Source organism: Phoxinus phoxinus (genome assembly GCF_949152265.1).
Source record: "Phoxinus phoxinus genome assembly, chromosome: 24".
In the NCBI taxonomy this organism is placed as follows: domain Eukaryota; kingdom Metazoa; phylum Chordata; class Actinopteri; order Cypriniformes; family Leuciscidae; genus Phoxinus; species Phoxinus phoxinus.
The window spans coordinates 25,673,820-25,694,757 of record NC_136899.1 but is presented as its reverse complement, the minus strand read 5'-3'; the positions used below and the strand labels follow the sequence as shown (position 1 = coordinate 25,694,757).

The following is a 20,938-nucleotide window of genomic DNA, read 5'->3' as shown; positions in this document are numbered from 1 at the left end:
ACATAATTTTTGTCCAGGCTATCATACAAAGAAATAATAAACGAGAGAATCAATGAAATATTAAAGGTACAATATGTAAGAATTTTGTAATAAAATATCCAAAAATCACGTGCACAGTGTGATATATTTCCTGCAGTTGTGTACTTACAATATCCCAAAAGTTCCCAAATATTTTTAATTTCAGAGAAATTCCAATTTTAAATAATGGCTCGTCCCGGAAAACCTGTTCCCTGTCGCCTGTCACTGACGTAATATCCGCGTTATCCCTGGTTTCCACCCATAACCATGGCAACAGACGTGGACGACTGCGTAACGTCTAGCTGCACGCTGTTGTTGTTTCGTTCAAATATTATGAACATGGCAAGCAGACTTTGGGACAAAAGGAGAACTAAAACGAGGATCAATATCAGCGTGGCGTTTGCGAGACGCCGAAATCTAGCGTCCGCGACTAACTTCCACTCGACAGAGATGCCAAGAGCTAGCGTCCGCGACTAACTTCCACTCGACAGAGACGCCGAGAGCTAGCGTCCGCGACTAACTTCGACTCGACAGAGACGTCGAGAGCTAGCGTCCGCAACTAACTTCGGCTCGACAGAGACGCCGAGAGCTAGCGTCCGCGACTAACTTCCACTCAACAGAGACGCCGAGAGCTAGCGTCCGCGACTAACTTCGATTCGACAGAGACGCCGAGAGCTAGCGTCCGCGACTAACTTCCACTCAACAGAGACGCCGAGAGCTAGCGTCCGCGACTAACTTCGACTCGACAGAGACGTCGAGAGCTAGCGTCCGCAACTAACTTCGGCTCGACAGAGACGCCGAGAGCTAGCGTCCGCGACTAACTTCCACTCAACAGAGACGCCGAGAGCTAGCGTCCGCGACTAACTTCGACTCGTCAGAGACGTCGAGAGCTAGCGTCCGCAACTAACTTCGGCTCGACAGAGACGCCGAGAGCTAGCGTCCGCGACTAACTTCGATTCGACAGAGACGCCGAGAGCTAGCGTCCGCGACTAACTTCCACTCGACAGAGACGCCGAGAGCTAGCGTCCGCGACTAACTTCCACTCGACAGAGACGCCGAGAGCTAGCGTCCGCAACTAACTTCGGCTCGACAGAGACGCCGAGAGCTAGCGTCCGCAACTAACTTCGGCTCGACAGAGACGCCGAGAGCTAGCGTCCGCGACTAACTTCCACTCGACAGAGACGCCGAGAGCTAGCGTCCGCGACTAACTTCCACTCGACAGAGACGCCGAGAGCTAGCGTCTGCGACTAACTTCGACTCGACAGAGACGCCGAGAGCTAGCGTCCGTGACTAACTTCGACTCGACAGAGACGCCGAGAGCTAGCGTCCGCGACTTACTTCGACTCGACAGAGACGCCGAGAGCTAGCGTCCGCGACTAACTTCCACTCAACAGAGACGCCGAGAGCTAGCGTCCGCGACTAACTTCGACTCGACAGAGACGTCGAGAGCTAGCGTCCGCGACTTACTTCGACTCGACAGAGACGCCGAGAGCTAGCGTCCGCGACTAACTTCCACTCAACAGAGACGCCGAGAGCTAGCGTCCGCGACTAACTTCGACTCGACAGAGACGTCGAGAGCTAGCGTCCGCAACTAACTTCGGCTCGACAGAGACGCCGAGAGCTAGCGTCCGCGACTAACTTCGATTCGACAGAGACGCCGAGAGCTAGCGTCCGCGACTAACTTCCACTCGACAGAGACGCCGAGAGCTAGCGTCCGCGACTAACTTCCACTCGACAGAGACGCCGAGAGCTAGGGTCCGCAACTAACCTCGGCTCGACAGAGACGCCGAGAGCTAGCGTCCGCAACTAACTTCGGCTCGACAGAGACGCCGAGAGCTAGCGTCCGCGACTAACTTCCACTCGACAGAGACGCCGAGAGCTAGCGTCCGCGACTAACTTCCACTCGACAGAGACGCCGAGAGCTAGCGTCTGCGACTAACTTCGACTCGACAGAGACGCCGAGAGCTAGCGTCCGTGACTAACTTCGACTCGACAGAGACGCCGAGAGCTAGCGTCCGCGACTAACTTCCACTCGACAGAGACGCCGAGAGCTAGCGTCCACGACTAACTTCCACTCGACAGAGACGCCGAGAGCTAGCGTCCGCGACTAACTTCGGCTCGACAGAGACGCCGAGAGCTAGCGTCCGCGACTAACTTCGATTCGACAGAGACGCCGAGAGCTAGCGTCCGCGACTAACTTCCACTCGACAGAGACGCCGAGAGCTAGCGTCCGCGACTAACTTCCACTCGACAGAGACGCCGAGAGCTAGCGTCCGCAACTAACTTCGGCTCGACAGAGACGCCGAGAGCTAGCGTCCGCAACTAAATTCGGCTCGACAGAGACGCCGAGAGCTAGCGTCCGCGAATAACTTCCACTTGACAGAGACGCCGAGAGCTAGCGTCCGCAACTAACTTCCACTCGACAGAGATGCCGAGAGCTAGCGTCCGCGACTAACTTCCACTCGACAGAGACGCCGAGAGCTAGCGTCCACGACTAACTTCCACTCGACAGAGACGCCGAGAGCTAGCGTCCACGACTAACTTCCACTCGACAGAGACGCCGAGAGCTAGCGTCCGCGACTAACTTCGACTCGACAGAGACGCCGAGAGCTAGCGTCCGCGACTAACTTTGACTCGACAGAGACGCCGAGAGCTAGCGTCCGCGACTAACTTCGACTCGACAGAGACGCCGAGAGCTAGCGTCCGCGACTAACTTCGACTCGACCAAGACGCCGAGAGCTAGCGTCCGCAACTAACTTCGATTCGACAGAGACGCCGAGAGCTAGCGTCCGCGACTAACTTTGACTCGACAGAGACGCCGAGAGCTAGCGTCCGCGACTAACTTCGATTCGACAGAGACGCCGAGAGCTAGCGTCCGCAACTAACTTCGACTCGACAGAGACGCCGAGAGCTAGCGTCCGCGACTAACTTCGACTCGACAGAGACGCCGAGAGCTAGCGTCCGCGACTAACTTCGATTCGACAGAGACGCCGAGAGCTAGCGTCCGCGACTAACTTCGACTCGACAGAGACGCAGAGAGCTAGCGTCCGCGACTAACTTCCACTCGACAGAGACGCCGAGAGCTAGCGTCCGCGACTAACTTCCACTCGACAGAGACACAGAGAGCTAGCGTCCGCGACTAACTTCCACTCGACAGAGATGCCAAGAGCTAGCGTCCGCGACTAACTTCCACTCAACAGAGACGCCGAGAGCTAGCGTCCGCGACTAACTTCGACTCGACAGAGACGTCGAGAGCTAGCGTCCGCAACTAACTTCGGCTCGACAGAGACGCCGAGAGCTAGCGTCCGGCGACTAACTTCCACTCGACAGAGACGCCGAGAGCTAGCGTCCGCGACTAACTTCCACTCGACAGAGACGCCGAGAGCTAGCGTCCGCGACTAACTTCCACTCGACAGAGACGCCGAGAGCTAGCGTCCGCAACTAACTTCCACTCGACAGAGACGCCGAGAGCTAGCGTCCGCAACTAACTTCGGCTCGACAGAGACGCCGAGAGCTAGCGTCCGCGAATAACTTCGACTCGACAGAGACGCCGAGAGCTAGCGTCCGCAACTAACTTCCACTCGACAGAGACGCCGAGAGCTAGCGTCCGCGACTAACTTCGACTCGACAGAGACGCCGAGAGCTAGCGTCCGCGACTAACTTCGACTCGACAGAGACGCCGAGAGCTAGCGTCCGCGACTAACTTCGACTCGACAGAGACGCCGAGAGCTAGCGTCCGCGACTAACTTCGACTCGACAGAGACGCCGAGAGCTAGCGTCCGCGACTAACTTCGACTCGACAGAGACGCCAAGAGCTAACGTCCGCGACTAACTTCGACTCGACAGAGACGCCGAGAGCTAGCGTCCGCGACTTACTTCGACTCGACAGAGACGCGGAGAGCTAGCGTCCGCAACTAACTTCGACTCAACAGAGACGCCGAGAGCTAGCGTCCGCAACTAACTTCGGCTCGACAGAGACGCCGAGAGCTAGCGTCCGCAACTAACTTCGGCTCTACAGAGACGCCGACAGCTAGCGTCCGCGAATAACTTCCACTCGACAGAGACGCCGAGAGCTAGCGTCCGCGACTAACTTCGACTCGACAGAGACGGCGAGAGCTAGCGTCCGCGACTAACTTCGACTCGACAGAGACGCCGAGAGCTAGCGTCCGCAACTAACTTCGGCTCGACAGAGACGCCGAGAGCTAGCGTCCGCAACTAACTTCGGCTCGACAGAGACGCCGAGAGCTAGCGTCCGCAACTAACTTCGGCTCGACAGAGACGCCGACAGCTAGCGTCCGCGAATAACTTCCACTCGACAGAGACGCCGAGAGCTAGCGTACGCGACTAACTTCGACTCGACAGAGACGCCGAGAGCTAGCGTCTGCAACTAACTTCGACTCGACAGAGACGCCGAGAGCTAGCGTCCGCGACTAACTTCGACTCGACAGAGACGCCGAGAGCTAGCGTCCGCGACTAACTTCCACTCGACAGAGACACCGAGAGCTAGCGTCCGCGACTAACTTCGACTCGACAGAGACGGCGAGAGCTAGCGTCCACGACTAACTTCGACTCGACAGAGACGCCGAGAGCTAGCGTCCACGACTAACTTCCACTCGACAGAGACGCCGAGAGCTAGCGTCCGCGACTAACTTCGACTCGACAGAGACGGCGAGAGCTAGCGTCCGCGACTAACTTCGACTCGACAGAGACGCCGAGAGCTAGCGTCCGCAACTAACTTCGGCTCGACAGAGACGCCGAGAGCTAGCGTCCACGACTAACTTCCACTCGACCGAGACGCCGAGAGCTAGCGTCCGCGACTAATTTCCACTCGACAGAGACGCCGAGAGCTAGCGTCCGCGACTAACTTCGACTCGACAGAGACGCCGAGAGCTAGCGTCCGCGACTAACTTCGATTCGACAGAGACGCCGAGAGCTAGCGTCCGCGACTAACTTCGACTCGACAGAGACGCCGAGAGCTAGCGTCCGCAACTAACTTCGACTCGACAGAGACGCCGAGAGCTAGCGTCCGCGACTAACTTCGACTCGACAGAGACGCCGAGAGCTAGCGTCCGCGACTAACTTCGATTCGACAGAGACGCCGAGAGCTAGCGTCCGCGACTAACTTTCACTCGACAGAGACGCCGAGAGCTAGCGTCCGCGACTAACTTCGATTCGACAGAGACGCCGAGAGCTAGCGTCCGCGACTAACTTTCACTCGACAGAGACGCCGAGAGCTAGCGTCCGCGACTAACTTCGACTCGACAGAGACGCCGAGAGCTAGCGTCTGCGACTAACTTTCACTCGACAGAGACGCCGAGAGCTAGCGTCCGCGACTAACTTCCACTCGACAGAGACGCAGAGAGCTAGCGTCCGCGACTAACTTCCACTCGACAGAGACGCCGAGAGCTAGCGTCCGCGACTAACTTCCACTCGACAGAGACGCCGAGAGCTTTAGTTTGCATTGTGTCCAATTAAGTGTAGTGTTTTGTTCTCGCCTAAAGAACATTTCCCTCATATTTTAATGGTTTATTCAAACTTGTAGGGTCATTAAAAACAGATATCCCCTCCGGACATGACTTTTGGCCACTACTGAATAAAGAAACTTTATCTACTCACATTGTATGCATCAATAATAAGATTGATAACATTGCTGGAGTTTGCGGAAAGCGTTCCCACTGCAGACTTTGGAATCAGGTTTTTTAGTTCCTGTGGAAAGGGGAAAAATCAGAGAAAAACATTCATGAATCTTAAGCACAGGGACGCAGGGTGTTTGTTTTACAGCAGGGCTTTAGACAGCAGACAGGAACTCTAAATTATGACTTTGCCGTCTGGATCATTCCAAGCCGGGAAACTATCTTGGGGTTGTGGCTTTCCAAATACAGAGATCCAGGAGAGTTTCAGGCTCTCGGAGTGAAATATTTGAGATGTTGTAACACATAGTCTTGTCTCTAGTTATGTCTCTTTCAATGCAAGTCTATGGGATTTTTTCATTTGTTTTATCATCGAGAAGGTGAATATTGTAAGTCTGATCACTTAGAAAAGTAATAGCATGCCTCCTCTCAACCAGCCACAGGGTTTGAGGAATCATTCATGCAACAATTACATGTTATGTGCTTAAATTTAACACTTAGCACTGAGGCTAAGCACAGCTAGCATCACAAACGTTCATAAGTTTGTGTGGAAAGAGACTACAGACCTTCTCTTTTAGCAAGTACATCAAAAAAAATGAACAGGGGAAGAAACTACAGGCTCCAAACATACACTTTCATACACATCATTAAGATAATAAATCATCCATGGACTTACTTTGTACACAGGCTGAAACTCTTCTGTAACTGCGAAGATGGTCTGGATGTTATTTTCGCTCAGTTTTTGAACCAGGTGGGCGATGGAGGGGTAATCCTAGTCAGGAAAGGACAGGAAAGATATGAACATCTAATACATCTGGTCTGAAAATCACCAGAAAACAGGACCGTAGACATTGAGAGGGACAAATGTGTCAAATTTTACATTGAAAATAGCCATTTACATGATTCGTGTAATATATAAGTAGTGATTGAATGTGAGAAACAGGGCCATTTAGGCATTCGATTAAGAGTCAATGTGCATATTTAAATATAAATATATTATTTGCAAATAGTTCAAATGCATTCAATTCCTTTAAACAAGCAGCTCTCTCCACACCCCCCCAAAAAAAATCTAGATTTTTTTTTTTGTCCACTCAAATGTTCAAGACACGGTTATGGCTTTGCTGGAAAATGTCATATACATACATAATAATGGCTCATCGTGTACATGCCGTCTTTTAAGTGGCATTTCCCATCATTGGGAAGAACGATTCCACCGAGTTTGCCATCTCCGGCAAAATGAAAACCTGCGTCAGTAGAGAACACCAACAAACGGGTGACATTTCTCCAGCCAATGTGGTTCTGAGAGAGAGAGAGAGAGAGAGAGAGAGAGAGAGAGAGAGAGAGAGAGAGAGAGAGAGAGAGAGAGAGAGAGAGAGAGAGAGAGAGAGAGAGAGAGAGAGAGAAAACAGGAAGAAGGAGAAAAATGAGGCCAAGGGATACAAAGAGTGAGCGGAAAGTACAAAAACAGATTAAGAACACAAATTAAATAAAGATGTCATATTACTGTGGCATTTAAGTCAGAAAATAATCAAATGAGGACATTCAGTATGCAATAACACTGCCAGTTACATCAACTCTGTCTCAAGAACTAGTTTGACAAACAGTTATTTAGTACATAGTAAATAAACTTTATCATAGAGATGCACCGATATGAAAATTTTGTCCGATACCGATAACCGATAATTCTTTATCTTTGAAAGCTGATTACTGATATATTGTCTGATAAATCTAAATCCAAATTTTTACTATCTTCCAGCCTTGAGGGTGAGTAAATCATCAGCTAATATTCATTTTTGGGTGAACTATCCCTCTAACAGCCATGTCCCAAGCACACGATGTTTTAGTAATGATGTTCTCATTATAATTTTATGTAGCCTATATGTCAGACTTGCATGTAGCACTTGTTGGTATTTTCCTTTTTTAAGTGATTCCAATCATATTTCAAGCAATTCAAAAACATCATGGTGAACAGTGCACATCTGAAACCGATAATCGGTTTTACCGATATTTTAGCATTTTCCATAATCGGACATTGTAATATCGTATTCACAGATAAACGGTGCAAGACCGCCCAAGACCGCCATTAAAGCACTGCGTCTGAGGGGAGATCAGTCAAAGGTAAAATAACTCGCCTCCCTTAATTAATAAACTTTATTCAACATAACCATTAATGCACAAATGAGATGTGTTACATAAATGCTTGATATGTAGTTTAAACTTTATGCTAATAAAGAGAGACAAACTCACGGAGTCACGTAATCCATCAAGTCCTGTCCCAATAAAGACGTAAGTTTACATGAATTAAATAAAACATTAATGAGCGCATGTCGGAAATAAAAGCGCTGAATTTGATTTTCTCTGTGTGTGTGTGTGTGAAGTGTGTTTTGTTTTTGTGTATGCAAGGAGGGAGTGAAATTTCAGAGATTACAGTAGTAAGTGTTAAATAAGTACAGTGCTGTTGTTATAATCGTCAAAAACAGGAATAAAACAATATATATCGGTTCTGTATATCGGTTATCAGGCACATAAACATGCAAATGTATCGGTATCGAATATAAAAAAATCACTATTGGTCGATCTCTAAAGAAAATAATGTTGCGCGAATATATATTGGGCAAATTTTCTTATCGAGCCGATAACGATAACATTAAAAATGAACCGATACGATACCGATATGGTGGCCGATATATCGTGCATTAATATCAATAACGTAAACACAGAGCAAACCCTCCTCCAGCGGTTCAATACTCACTCCACACACGGCAACCTGCATGATAGCATCAAAGCCTCCCTCGGGAGAGTCCAGGTTTCCCGAGATCTGCTGTTTCCCCACCAGACTGTTGAACTGGTGGCCGTTGCTGGTGAGCTTCAGCACGTTCTTGTAGCTGAAGGGACTGGTGCAGTTCTGGTCCCCAGTGCAGGGGTTCAGGAGCTTGGCTGGAGTCGTGCTGATGTACGGCATCACCGTCTTCTCCACGAAAGAGCCGAAACCTGTGCGGACCACGGATATATTCGTAAACGAAAACTGCACTCTAAAAAATGCTGGGTTGTTTTAACCCAATTTTGGGTCAAATATGGACAAACCCAGCCGTTGGGTTACATTTTTAAAGTACATTTTTAACCCAACGTTTGGGTTTGTCCATATTTGACCCAAAATTGGGTTAAAACAACCCAGCATTTTTTAGAGTGTGAAACTTAAACTATTGGTCAAAAAACATCTTCGTAAACTGAAATAAAATAGGAATTTCAACAAATGAAAAACTAAACGAAACTAACAACAGTTACTGAAAACGAACTGAAATAAAATAATGATTAGCAAAAATAAATGATCGTTTTAGTAATTAATTAATAAGCTGATCAAGTTTTTGCATTGCACTGCGCTACTTTATTTTTCAATGTATGACCGTTATTACGTCAGGCTTTACAGGGTTAAAATGGCATCTAACAGAACCAAGGTTTTTAAAGCAAAACTACCAGAGAGTTTCATGTTCAAATGTAAGTCTCAAATATGATCATCAGGCTTTTGAGGAACGTTTATTTGTTCATCTCTCAATCATCATTGTATTGCATTGCATTACATATTTTGACCGCAGAATAACAAGTACAGAGAGATATAAAAGTGACAATATTTATATAGATTTTCTGTTAGAAAGATCTCATTTATTTACATTAATCTTAGTTTTTGGCCGTATAAATATCAGCATGTGCACCAAATTGCACATTTTAGTTTGGAATGAAATTAAGCCGTTTCTTTCCTCCAGATTTGCACTATATCATACTATACGAGCCATCAAAAGCCTGATGTATCAAATATGTGACCCTGGACCACAAAACCAGTCATATGGGTCCATTTCTGCAATATTTGCTCGAGACACAACTATTGTAAATCTGGAATCTGAGGAGCAAAAAAATGTAAACATTGAGAAAATCTCCTTTGTTGTGCATTTATGTTCACGATTGTGCTGCACTCACTCACAAAAATACATGTTTTATATATTTACGGTAGGAAATTTACTAAATATCTTTATGGATCATGATCTTTACTTAATATCCTCATGATTTTTGACATTAAAGAAAAATCTAAAATTTTGACCCATACAATGTATTGTTGCCACAGATATACCCGTGCGACTCGTGACTGGTTTTGTGATCAGGGTCACATAATCCTCAACAAAAAACACATATGCAGACGTCACACTTTTTTCAACATTAAACTGTTCCATTACAAAATATTAGATTTTTTCGGAGTGATCACGTCAGGCTTTACAGGGTTAAAACTGGTATCTAAGGCTATGTTTACACGGAAACGATCTGAAGAGAAAACGCAAAAGTGTCGTTGCGTTATCACTTTTTATTCTGCGTTTAGACGAGCGTTATGGGATCTGTGTAGCCTGGGTTTCCCCAGACTGCCTTTGCGCAGCGCGATTTTATTCTCGCTGAAAGGCAGTCTGGAAACCATGGACCAGATTTTCGCCTCGTTTAGGGAACCAATCACAGAACGGGGAGGGAGCAGCAAGACGATGACGACATCTTTGCGACACAACTAAGCAGTTTGTCTATATCTATGGAGTCAACATGGCAGCAGACGCGAAGCTACCTTTTGATGCAGCCTTAGATATTGTTCTAAGTAGTTTAGATCGCAAATTTATTTAGAAAAAAGAGCAGCGTTTGGCGTTAAACCATTTCTCTACATACGTCATCTGGTATAATGGAAACGATTGGCTATGAGCTATGTACAGGCGCATTTGATAGACATTCTTAGCACCCAATAAACGGCGCCGGCGCATTCGTAAACCACGCCTCAAATACGAGAAAATGCGCATGTGGTTCCCAGACCCAAGTCTCAACGAGAATTGGGTCTGGCGTTAGCCAGGCTAGGATCTGTGTGCATATGGTGACAAAAGTGTGTGAGATTGGATGTAGTGTGCACTCCAGGCGGCTAGGTGGCGATGTGGAGCACTGAAAGTGAAAGAGACTCTGACACAGTTTGTCATGTTTAATACGGTAAATCTGCTGCTTTAACCCTCGCTGCTCTTCGCTTGTCGCTCAGATTATTATTATTTTATTTTTTTTGTCAATGAAATGAATGCTATATTTTAGTTTGATAATGTTTTGTCATTTTCCTGTACTGGTGCATGCCTGTGACGTAAACGCGTACGTGACGCCTTCACTGTCTAGCAGACTTTTGCGTTTTTACCCTTTAGACGGGAACGCGACGGTGGAGCGTTTTTAAGATTTCCACTCAGGAGGGTGGTTTCACTTTTTTGCGTTTTTAAGCCCCAAAAAAACGCCGTCGCCGTCTAAACGAAAGGCACATCTGATCAAATATTTTTACGTTTTCACCCGCGAGTGTTCTCGTGTAAACAGGGCCTGATAGAACCAATGTTTTTAAAGCCAAACTAGCAGAGAGTTCAGTTTTGCAGCATGACTTCATAAGACTCTCACCAATCCTGAAATCTGAGGTGATCTTGGACATTTCCTTCATCAAACTAGTCCCGAGATTCTTGACGTTCTCCAAGTCGTCCTTCATGGAGTAGGACAGGTCCATCAGGTAGTACAGGTCTATGGGGTAGTCTTCCGCCCTCTTGAACTTCAGCTTGATATTCTGAGGTTCCCCTACACAGAAATAACAATGTTCACAAAACAAAAATGTGTTAGTATGTATTCCCGCAGATCGAGAAAAGCAAGCGGTTGTGAGTGAGCAGCACCAGATCTGAGCTTGAGGCTGAGTTTCTGAGGCTGGATCTGTGTAATGTCCTCGGGCCGCAGTTTCTCCTTCTTGCGGTGGGTCACGTTTTTGTTCTTGAGGATCCTCTGGCTGCCGTGAGGGTTTTCCATCTTGGTTTCCGAACAGCCTCTTTTCTTGAGCGACTCCAGCTCATCGCAGCGCGCCGATGTCGGCTCTCCCTGCTTCAGAAACTCCTGTTGCGAGAGGAGAAAGCATTCAGGCTGTATTCAGTGTGAAGCATGTCAGATTATTTATATTTGTTCAAAAGTTTGGGGTTGGAAGGATTTTTTTGGTAACACTTTACAATAAGGGTGCACTAATAAGCATTAATTCATGCTTAACTAATGCACAGATAATACTGAATTAATGTATTACTAATGATGATCTAAGCTATTCATTAATGATTGACTCATTAGAAACTAATGAAGAGTCTGCCTGGTTAATATATTAGTTCATATATGAATTGTTATTAATTAAATATGTAATTGTGGATTAATTCCATAATCACTTATTTTATTAACTAATAGTGTTCGTTAATTTGTTAATTGCCACAATGAGCCTAATATGCATTAATACATTATTAATTACAGCATTAGTAGTGTGTCAATTACTACAATTACTAGATGATGAGTTAATAATGATGTACCTCAATAAGTAAAGTCACAACATAATGATTGTTAGCTAATGATTAATTAATCATTAATGACCATCACTAGAGTTTATAAAAGCTGTTTATTAAACACTGGTTTCCAAAAACATTGTAGTAATTGACACACTACTAATGCTGTAATTAATAATGTATTAATGCATATTAGTTTTCCTGTATTATCTGGAAGTTGAAATATAAGGCTTTGGCTCATTGTGGTTATTAACAAATTAATTAACACTATTAGTTAATAAAATAAGATATTATAGAATTAATACACACTTACATATTTAATTAATAACAATTAATATATGAACTAATATATTAACCAGACAGACTCTTCATTAGTTGCTAATGAGGCAATCATTAATGAATAGCTTAGATCATCATTAGTAATACATTAGTTAAGTATTATCTGTGCATTAGTTAAGCATGAATTAATGCTTATTAGTGCACCCTTATTGTAAAGTGTTACCGATTTTTTAAATGTGTTTTGAAAGAAGTCTCTTCTGCTCACCAGAGCTGCATTTATTTGATTACAGTAAAAACAGTGAATATTATTATAATGTAAATCATCAGTTTTCTGTGAATATACAGTAAAGTGTAATATATTCCTGTGATCAAAGCTGAGTTTATCATCATTACTCCAGTCTTCAGTGTCACATGATCCTCCAGAAATCAGTGTAATATGATGATCTGATGCTCAAGACACATTTATGATTATTATCAGTGTTGAAAATAGCTTCATATTTTTGTGGGAACCGTCATACATTTTATTTATTCACTGTAAAAAATGTCTAACCTCCCCAACTCACAATTTTCTAGTGACTGGTCAAATCAAAACATTTTTTAATTGGAAATTCGGCAAATTTAATTTGATCAATTTTCCCGTCACTAGAAAATTGTGAGTTGGGGAGGTTAGAAATTATTTACAGTGTTCTTTGATGAAAAGAAAGTTCAAAAGAACAGCATTTATAATGTAAATGTCTTTACTGCCATTTATATTAATCAATTTAATGCATCCGTGCTGAATATTCCTTTAAAAAAACAAACAAACTTTTTAAAGTGTACTTTTTTCATACAAAACATTTAATGAAGCATACAGTACTACTAAAAAAATAGAAAATCATAATAAATAGAACATTTTAGAAAAGAAAATCATCTTAAAGTTAATTAATCTAAAGAAACAAATGTTTTGTAACAAAATACACTTAAAATCGATATAATAATTAATTAGACGGTCCCACTTTATATTAAGTGGCTTTATGTATTATGTATTCCTGAATCTCCTCATAAGGACTGATATAAGCACAAACTCAAGCATCACATGAGGATCTTTCCATGAGGAACGAGATTTACAAACATGAATGGAATGGCAACACTTATAATCCGCCATTTCTGTTCCTGGCAAATCTGCCATAACTATTAATATCAAGTGACTTAGTTTGAGTCATTTTGTGCGGCATCATCTACATGTCTACAAACTGACAAGTATAAAAGCAATATGATAACTGTGGGTCTGAATATCAGTACGGCTGTGATTATGAGTGTGATGCTCCATAAATGTTAGGGCGATACATGTGTTTGTTTCAGCGATGGAGAGTTAAAGTAAAGATTGAAACGCTACTCACGGTGTCAGTGCACCATCCACATTTAGCCCCCACTTGTATGCACTCGCCACAGGATAAAGCGTTGGCTTTGATGCACTCGTTGCCCTCTGCAGAACACAAGAGACACAGCGTTTTAAAGGGCACCTATTATGGAATTTTGAAATGTACCTTTCATGTAGTGTGTAACATAGATCTAAGTGAACAAAAACATCCTGCAAAGTTTGAAATATGAAAGTGCACCGTATATAAAGTTATTGTCTTTCAAAAGTAAGAGTCGACTCGGAGTCATTTTTATGAATCGTTAGAAGACCGAAGCTTTTTCTCTGACTAGATGACGTCAACTTGTCAAGTTATTTGAATACGATACGCCCACTTATTGCGCTCCAAGGCCAGCAGGGAAACATCATGGCGACGAGACGTTGTGTTCTGAAGTGCGACTCAAAAGCAAACTTTTTTCATCTGCCCAAGGAGGAGCATTTGAAGACTAAGTGGCTACAATTCATATATACAACTATACCACAGAAGTATAGTCCGAGCCTTGTGCTTTGCTCGCGCCATTTTGAAGACGATTGCTTTTTAAATGCAATCAAACTTGGATTCGCTTCCTCCTCTGTATCACAACCTGTAAGTGTTATTAATAATTGTTGCTTTTATGTTTTATGTAGCATGCTTAATTATTATTTTGTTTGTTGTGTAAGCTCCGTTTAGCTTCTAGGTCTTCAATGACAATTGTATTGAGATGTGAAGTGTCTGTCGTTGTTTTCGGAGTTGTCTTAAAGAATAGAGTAATACCTCGTAGTAACGTAACTGCACTTTTTTTTGTTGTTGTAAAAACGTTATGTTTATGCATCGGGCTAACACAAACAAAGACTGATTGTACTTTTACAATATGAACTCTGGGCTATGCTCGCTAACATAACATTACATTCTTTATCTTATTTTTAGTTTTTTACTACAAACTAAAGCAGTGGACTATAATCATTATTATAACACAATTTAATTGATAAAAGCATCATTGTACTCCGTGTTAAAAATAAGTATTATCTCTGTAAACACTGCTGGGTCATCTGACCAATCAACGTAGATTAGCGTCGCGCAAAGGAGGGGTTTGGAAAAATGAGTCGTTGAACGAATCATTTGGGAGTCGGTGAGCAAATCAGGTAAAAATAAATGCATATTATACGAAAACAAAAGTGTTTTTTGTCATTGCATGCACGTAAAACTGTTGTTGGGGACTCCCTAAACAACATTATAGGAACATTTTAAATGTCATAATAGGTGCCCTTTAAATCTGGCCAGAGATTCATTCACATGCTCTGGCTAACAGTAACTGGAGCCAGACACGACTACTGGTTTCCATTAGGATAACGCTCCGGCCGCTGGGGGAGTAATGACAGCAGTGTTTAACTGACCACCTCAAAACAAACCCAGCGCTTATTCATTCTGATGAGTTACAGCATTTCCAGCTTCGTGATCTTCACATTACCTTGCTGAGCACGGCTGCAAACAATGATCCCGAATAATGTGGATATGAAGAGCAGCTTCAGGTCCATCTACAACAGAGACAGAAAGCATAAGCAGACGATTCACTTTCAAAACAAGCAGTTTATTCTGGGAAACAATGAATATGGTAACATCTAAGCTATTTATCTTAAGATATTATATTAATTCTAATATATGAATATATTATTTAATATGACTGAATGAAACCATCATCATTGGGATATGACAATAAAAATCATATTTTAAGGTTTCGAGACCAGCATCTTTAACATAACTTTGACAACTACACAAGTAGCATATAAGACTATGATAATCAATCAATGCACTTTATTATATTATATATTATATGTATAATATAATAAATTATATATCAATGGACACTGGAAAGTTTGCAATTTTAACTAATAAAAATTAAGGTTCCTACTGTACCATCAAACAATTCATCTGTGACATACTGTATGACTGCAAAAATAAAAATAAATAAAAATAAAATAAAATTAAGGTTCCAAAAGTTTTTTTTTATTTTTTTTTCATGTAGCATAGAAGAACAATTTTTGCTTTCCCAATGAACTTTTCAGTGATCAGCTCTTAAAATAACATTTTAAAAGTGTACAATTTTAATAACTGAAAGAACATTTTTCCACTGTACACTCTTAAATAAAGGTTATTTTAAACAAGAAATGCAAAGAATGCAACTGGGGTAAAAATCTGTGTATCTCGGTTCTCGTTGGATAAGGGATAGTTAAACTCATTAAGAAATTAGTTATCGAATAAATTCTTTATTGGCATCTATTGAACATTAAACATGCATAACTCTTAAAAAAATAAAGGGGGTTTTCACAGCAATGACAAAATAACCATTTTGGTTCCACAAAGAACCTTTCAGTGATCAATGAACAATCAGAGAACAATGAACCTCTTCCCAATATACACTATTAAATATATAAGTTGTTTATTGGCATCATGGTTTCATGAAGAAACTTTAACATCCATGGAAACTTTAACGGTTCTTTATAGAGGAAAAGGTTCTTTAGATTAAAAAAGAGGTTATTTTAAGAGCTGATCATTGAGAAGTTCTTTGGGGAACCAAAAATGGTTAAAAATCGCTGTGAAACCCCCTTTTTGGGAACTTTATTTAAATAACCTTGTGTTGAATAGAAAGGCTCTATGGTAAAGGGTCTTTATGGAATGGTAAAAGCCAATAAATAACCTGTTTTTAAGAGTGCATCTACTTGATCTGACCTTGAAATGTTGATGAAGATGTTTTGTTGCTCATATATTTTCAGAGTCATAAAGCTTCATCTATTCTCAGCTCCTGAAAGAGGAACGCTGCCGGGCTCATTTAAATACCGCCTGTCATAACCATAATTCACCGGTGAACCGTTTCCTAGTGGCTCGTTCCCCGGACAGAAATAGTGCCGAGGGTGTTACTCGAGTGGACAAACAATATCCTCAACCGGAGAGCACTGTACAGAAACATACTAAATCCAGGTAACACTTTATTTTACAGTGTCCTTGTTACTGTTACATTACCGTAGTAATAACAGTAAATTAGGCATTATTACATGCAACTAACCCTCAACCAAATCCTATTCCTACCCTAATCCTATAGTAAGTAGGCTAGTTAATATTACTCTTACTTAAATGTATAATTACACTGTAACAATGACACTTCTAATATCTAATTAGAAAAAATATAATATAATGTGTAATAGCTGTAGAGTAACAAAACAAAAATAACTTTTAATATTTATTTATTCTGCATTTAGCCATGCAGAATTTCATCCAAAGTTCATGGTACAACACAATGGCATTGTATTAGTAAGCAGAAGCAATAAGGTACGAGAGGCTGTGCTCCGCTTCGCGCCTGCAACGCCCTTCAGTCGTGACTTCACGATACAGCGCGTGCCTAGAGTACCTTATTGCTTTTATAAAACGGTTACCACTCAATACAACAATTAAAGACGAAAAATATGTATCTACGCAACTTTCATGAAGTAAAATCACTAAAAGCCTTCCTTCCGCTGGAAAAAATAGTCCCTGACCGTAAACAGCAACAGATCTTACACACATTATTTCGCCAATAGATGGAGACAAAGACTGTGTTTATGAGCGAGTCAGTCAGTAGAGAAGACTTTTATATTGAATGGACTCAAACTTGTGATCACGGAGAAGGAAGAGGCAACTGACCGATGATATGGGCACCGGAAAACCCCTTAGCGTTAACTGTTAACGTTAAAAGGACAATATATCGCAGCGGACATTCAAACGGATTTTTTATTATTATGAATATATAGGACTGACCTGAAGGAAAATGCTATATCTACTGTAAATGCTGTACACTCGCTAACTCGATCTCTCACAATACTCTACTATAGCTTCAATGAACAATATCGATGAGATCAAACATGCGTTTTTAAGTTGCTAAGGGTGGTTGCTAGGGGTGTTGAGTAGTGATATATAGAACCGTTGGGTGAAGCGGTCATAGCCGTGTTTTATCGTGAATAAAACACAGCTATTGACCAATCAGAATCAAGGATTGGAACTAACTGTTTTATAAATATATATAGTGATTATAAAAATCCCGGTGCATATGGACACTAGTCATGTGTTCAGTCTGTGTCCTGTAACACTGGCTCATTGATCTGTCATTAGATCAGAGCTCTTCTGCCGGCTGAACGCTGTGTGTCCTGCAGCTAAAGCATTATTGATCCGTGTGTCCCATGAGACTTTGTGTTGCGTCTGGTTAATAAATGATCCTCTTGTTTGGCTCCACGTGTCAGTGAAAGCATGCGCTGATGTCTTCAGTAATCAGTGACATCTATTCCTAAGTATAAGCGCTTAACATTATTACAGTAGTGCTAAAATCAGTTTCCTTAATGTGAAGTAAGAGGGTTTGACAAATACTGTTTTCTTTCCTGTTTCCTGACATAATCTCCTAACAACACAGAATTATTAATTTAAAACTTCCTGGAGAGGGACATGCCAACATTGTGAAACACAAGCACTTTTGCATAAGTTGTTACAGAAATAATATGCATACGCATGAACTGAATGCAATGCTTTAGAACACTTAATAATAAAAATGTATTATAGTTTCAATTTATATTAAATGCAACTTTAGAGTGTTTTTGACCCATGCACTCGAGTAAGACTTAAGTATACATGTCATTTCATAATTACTTTTATATCTTTGAAATATGATTAAAGTGTTCTGCCGACTGTACTGACAAACATTTATGGAAAGCTAAAATATAATGTCATTTCTAAACCGAAAATAATTAAATATGATTTAAAATGTATTTTGAAGTAAACCTTTTTAATCATAAAGTGCACTGTTTAAAAGTGTCATTAAGTGCATTAAGAAGCAGTCATGAAAGTGTCTCTTTAAGTGGCCTTTAATTTCATCATTATTATTATTATATTATCTGCAAGTCGAGTTTAAAAAAATAAATAGATAAAAACAATCAAAACACTTTGTCCTCCAGTTCAATCATTACATTTTTAAGTACAATAAACTTGGATGTTTAAGTCATATCAACTTAAATTATATTAAATTGACAAAAAAAAAAAAAAAAAAAAAAATCTTAAAATTGCTTAACTTATTTTGATGAGTTAAAGGTACAATATGTAAGAATTTTGTAATAAAATATCCAAAAATCACGTGCACAGTGTGATATATTTCCTGCAGTTGTGTTCTTACAATATCCCAAAAGTTCCCAAAGATTTTTAATTTCAGAGAAATTCCCATTTCAAATAATGGCTCGTCCCGGAAAACCTGTTCACTGTCGCCTGTCACTGACGTAATATCCGCGTTATCCCTGGTTTCCACCCGTAACCATGGCAACAGACGTGGACATTGTGCGTAACGTCTAGCTGCACACTGTTGTTGTTTCGTTCAAACATTATGAACATGGCAAGCAGACTTTGGGACAAAAGGAGAACTAAAACGAGGATCAATATCAGCGTGGCGTTTTCGAGATGCCGAGAGCTAGCGTCCGCGACTAACTTCGACTCGACAGAGACGCCGAGAGCTAGCGTCCGCAACTAACTTCCACTCGACAGAGATGCCGAGAGCTAGCGTCCGCGACTAACTTCCACTCGACAGAGACGCCGAGAGCTAGCGTCCGCGACTAACTTCCACTCGACAGAGACACCGAGAGCTAGGGTCCGCGACTAACTTCCACTCGACAGAGACGCCGAGAGCTAGCGTCCGCGACTAACTTCCACTTGACAGAGACGCCGAGAGCTAGCGTCCGCGACTAACTTCCACTCGACAGAGATGCCGAGAGCTAGCGTCCGCGACTAACTTCCACTCGCCAGAGACGCCGAGAGCTAGCGTCCGCGACTAACTTCCACTCGACAGAGACGCTGAGAGCTAGCGTCCGCGACTAACTTCCACTCGACAGAGACGCCGAGAGCTAGCGTCCGCGACTAACTTCCACTCGACAGAGACGCCGAGAGCTAGCGTCCGCGACTAACTTCCACTCGACAGAGACACCGAGAGCTAGCGTCCGCGACTAACTTCCACTCGACAGAGACGCCGAGAGCTAGCGCCTGCGGCTAACTTCCACTCGACAGAGACGCAGAGAGCTAGCCTAATAATGGCTCGTCCCGGAAAACCTGTTCACTGTCGCCTGTCACTGACGTAATATCCGCGTTATCCCTGGTTTCCACCCGTAACCATGGCAACAGACGTGGACATTGTGCGTAACGTCTAGCTGCACACTGTTGTTGTTTCGTTCAAACATTATGAACATGGCAAGCAGACTTTGGGACAAAAGGAGAACTAAAACGAGGATCAATATCAGCGTGGCGTTTTCGAGATGCCGAGAGCTAGCGTCCGCGACTAACTTCGACTCGACAGAGACGCCGAGAGCTAGCGTCCGCAACTAACTTCCACTCGACAGAGATGCCGAGAGCTAGCGTCCGCGACTAACTTCCACTCGCCAGAGACGCCGAGAGCTAGCGTCCGCGACTAACTTCCACTCGACAGAGACGCTGAGAGCTAGCGTCCGCGACTAACTTCCACTCGACAGAGACGCCGAGAGCTAGCGTCCGCGACTAACTTCCACTCGACAGAGACGCCGAGAGCTAGCGTCCGCGACTAACTTCCACTCGACAGAGACACCGAGAGCTAGCGTCCGCGACTAACTTCCACTCGACAGAGACGCCGAGAGCTAGCGCCTGCGGCTAACTTCCACTCGACAGAGACGCAGAGAGCTAGCCTCCGCGACTAACTTCCACTCGACAGAGACGCCGAGAGCTAGCGTCCGCGACTAACTTCCACTCGACAGAGACGCCGAGAGCTAGCGTCCGCGACTAACTTCCACTCGACAGAGACGCAGAGAGCTAGCGTCCGCGACTAACTTCCACTCGACCGAGACGCCGAGAGCTAGCGTCCGCGACTAACTTCCACTCGACAGAGACGCAGAGAGCTAGCGTCCGCGACTAACTTCCACTCGACAGAGACACCGAGAGCTAGCGTCCGCGACTAACTTCCACTCGACAGAGACGCCGAGAGCTAGCGTCCGCGACTAACTTCCACTCGACAGAGACGCCGAGAGCTAGCGTTCGCGACTAACTTCCACTCGACAGAGACGGCGAGAGCTAGCGTCCGCGACTAACTTCCACTCGACAGAGACACCGAGAGCTAGCGTCCGCGACTAACTTCCACTCGACAGAGACGCCGAGAGCTAGCGTCCGCGACTAACTTCCACTCGACAGAGACGCCGAGAGCTAGCGTCCGCGACTAACTTCCACTCGACAGAGATGCCGAGAGCTAGCGTCCGCGACTAACTTC

At 43.6% G+C, this 20,938-nt stretch overlaps 1 protein-coding gene across 2 annotated transcripts in view; it reads right to left on the bottom strand.

The window, feature by feature from the left end:
* The window catches only part of itgb1a (integrin, beta 1a), a 79,646-nt gene that overhangs the window by 23,637 nt on the left and 35,071 nt on the right, over window positions 1-20,938 (bottom strand). For both annotated transcript variants that reach the window (XM_079601883.1, XM_079601884.1), the window contains exons 2-9: window positions 15,119-15,185; window positions 13,654-13,739; window positions 11,357-11,570; window positions 11,094-11,264; window positions 8,401-8,639; window positions 6,792-6,947; window positions 6,325-6,420; window positions 5,635-5,724 (exon numbers count right to left, since the gene is read on the bottom strand). In XM_079601883.1, coding sequence (XP_079458009.1) covers window positions 5,635-5,724; window positions 6,325-6,420; window positions 6,792-6,947; window positions 8,401-8,639; window positions 11,094-11,264; window positions 11,357-11,570; window positions 13,654-13,739; window positions 15,119-15,185 — 1,119 coding nt within the window. The remainder of the gene's footprint in view (window positions 1-5,634; window positions 5,725-6,324; window positions 6,421-6,791; window positions 6,948-8,400; window positions 8,640-11,093; window positions 11,265-11,356; window positions 11,571-13,653; window positions 13,740-15,118; window positions 15,186-20,938) is intronic.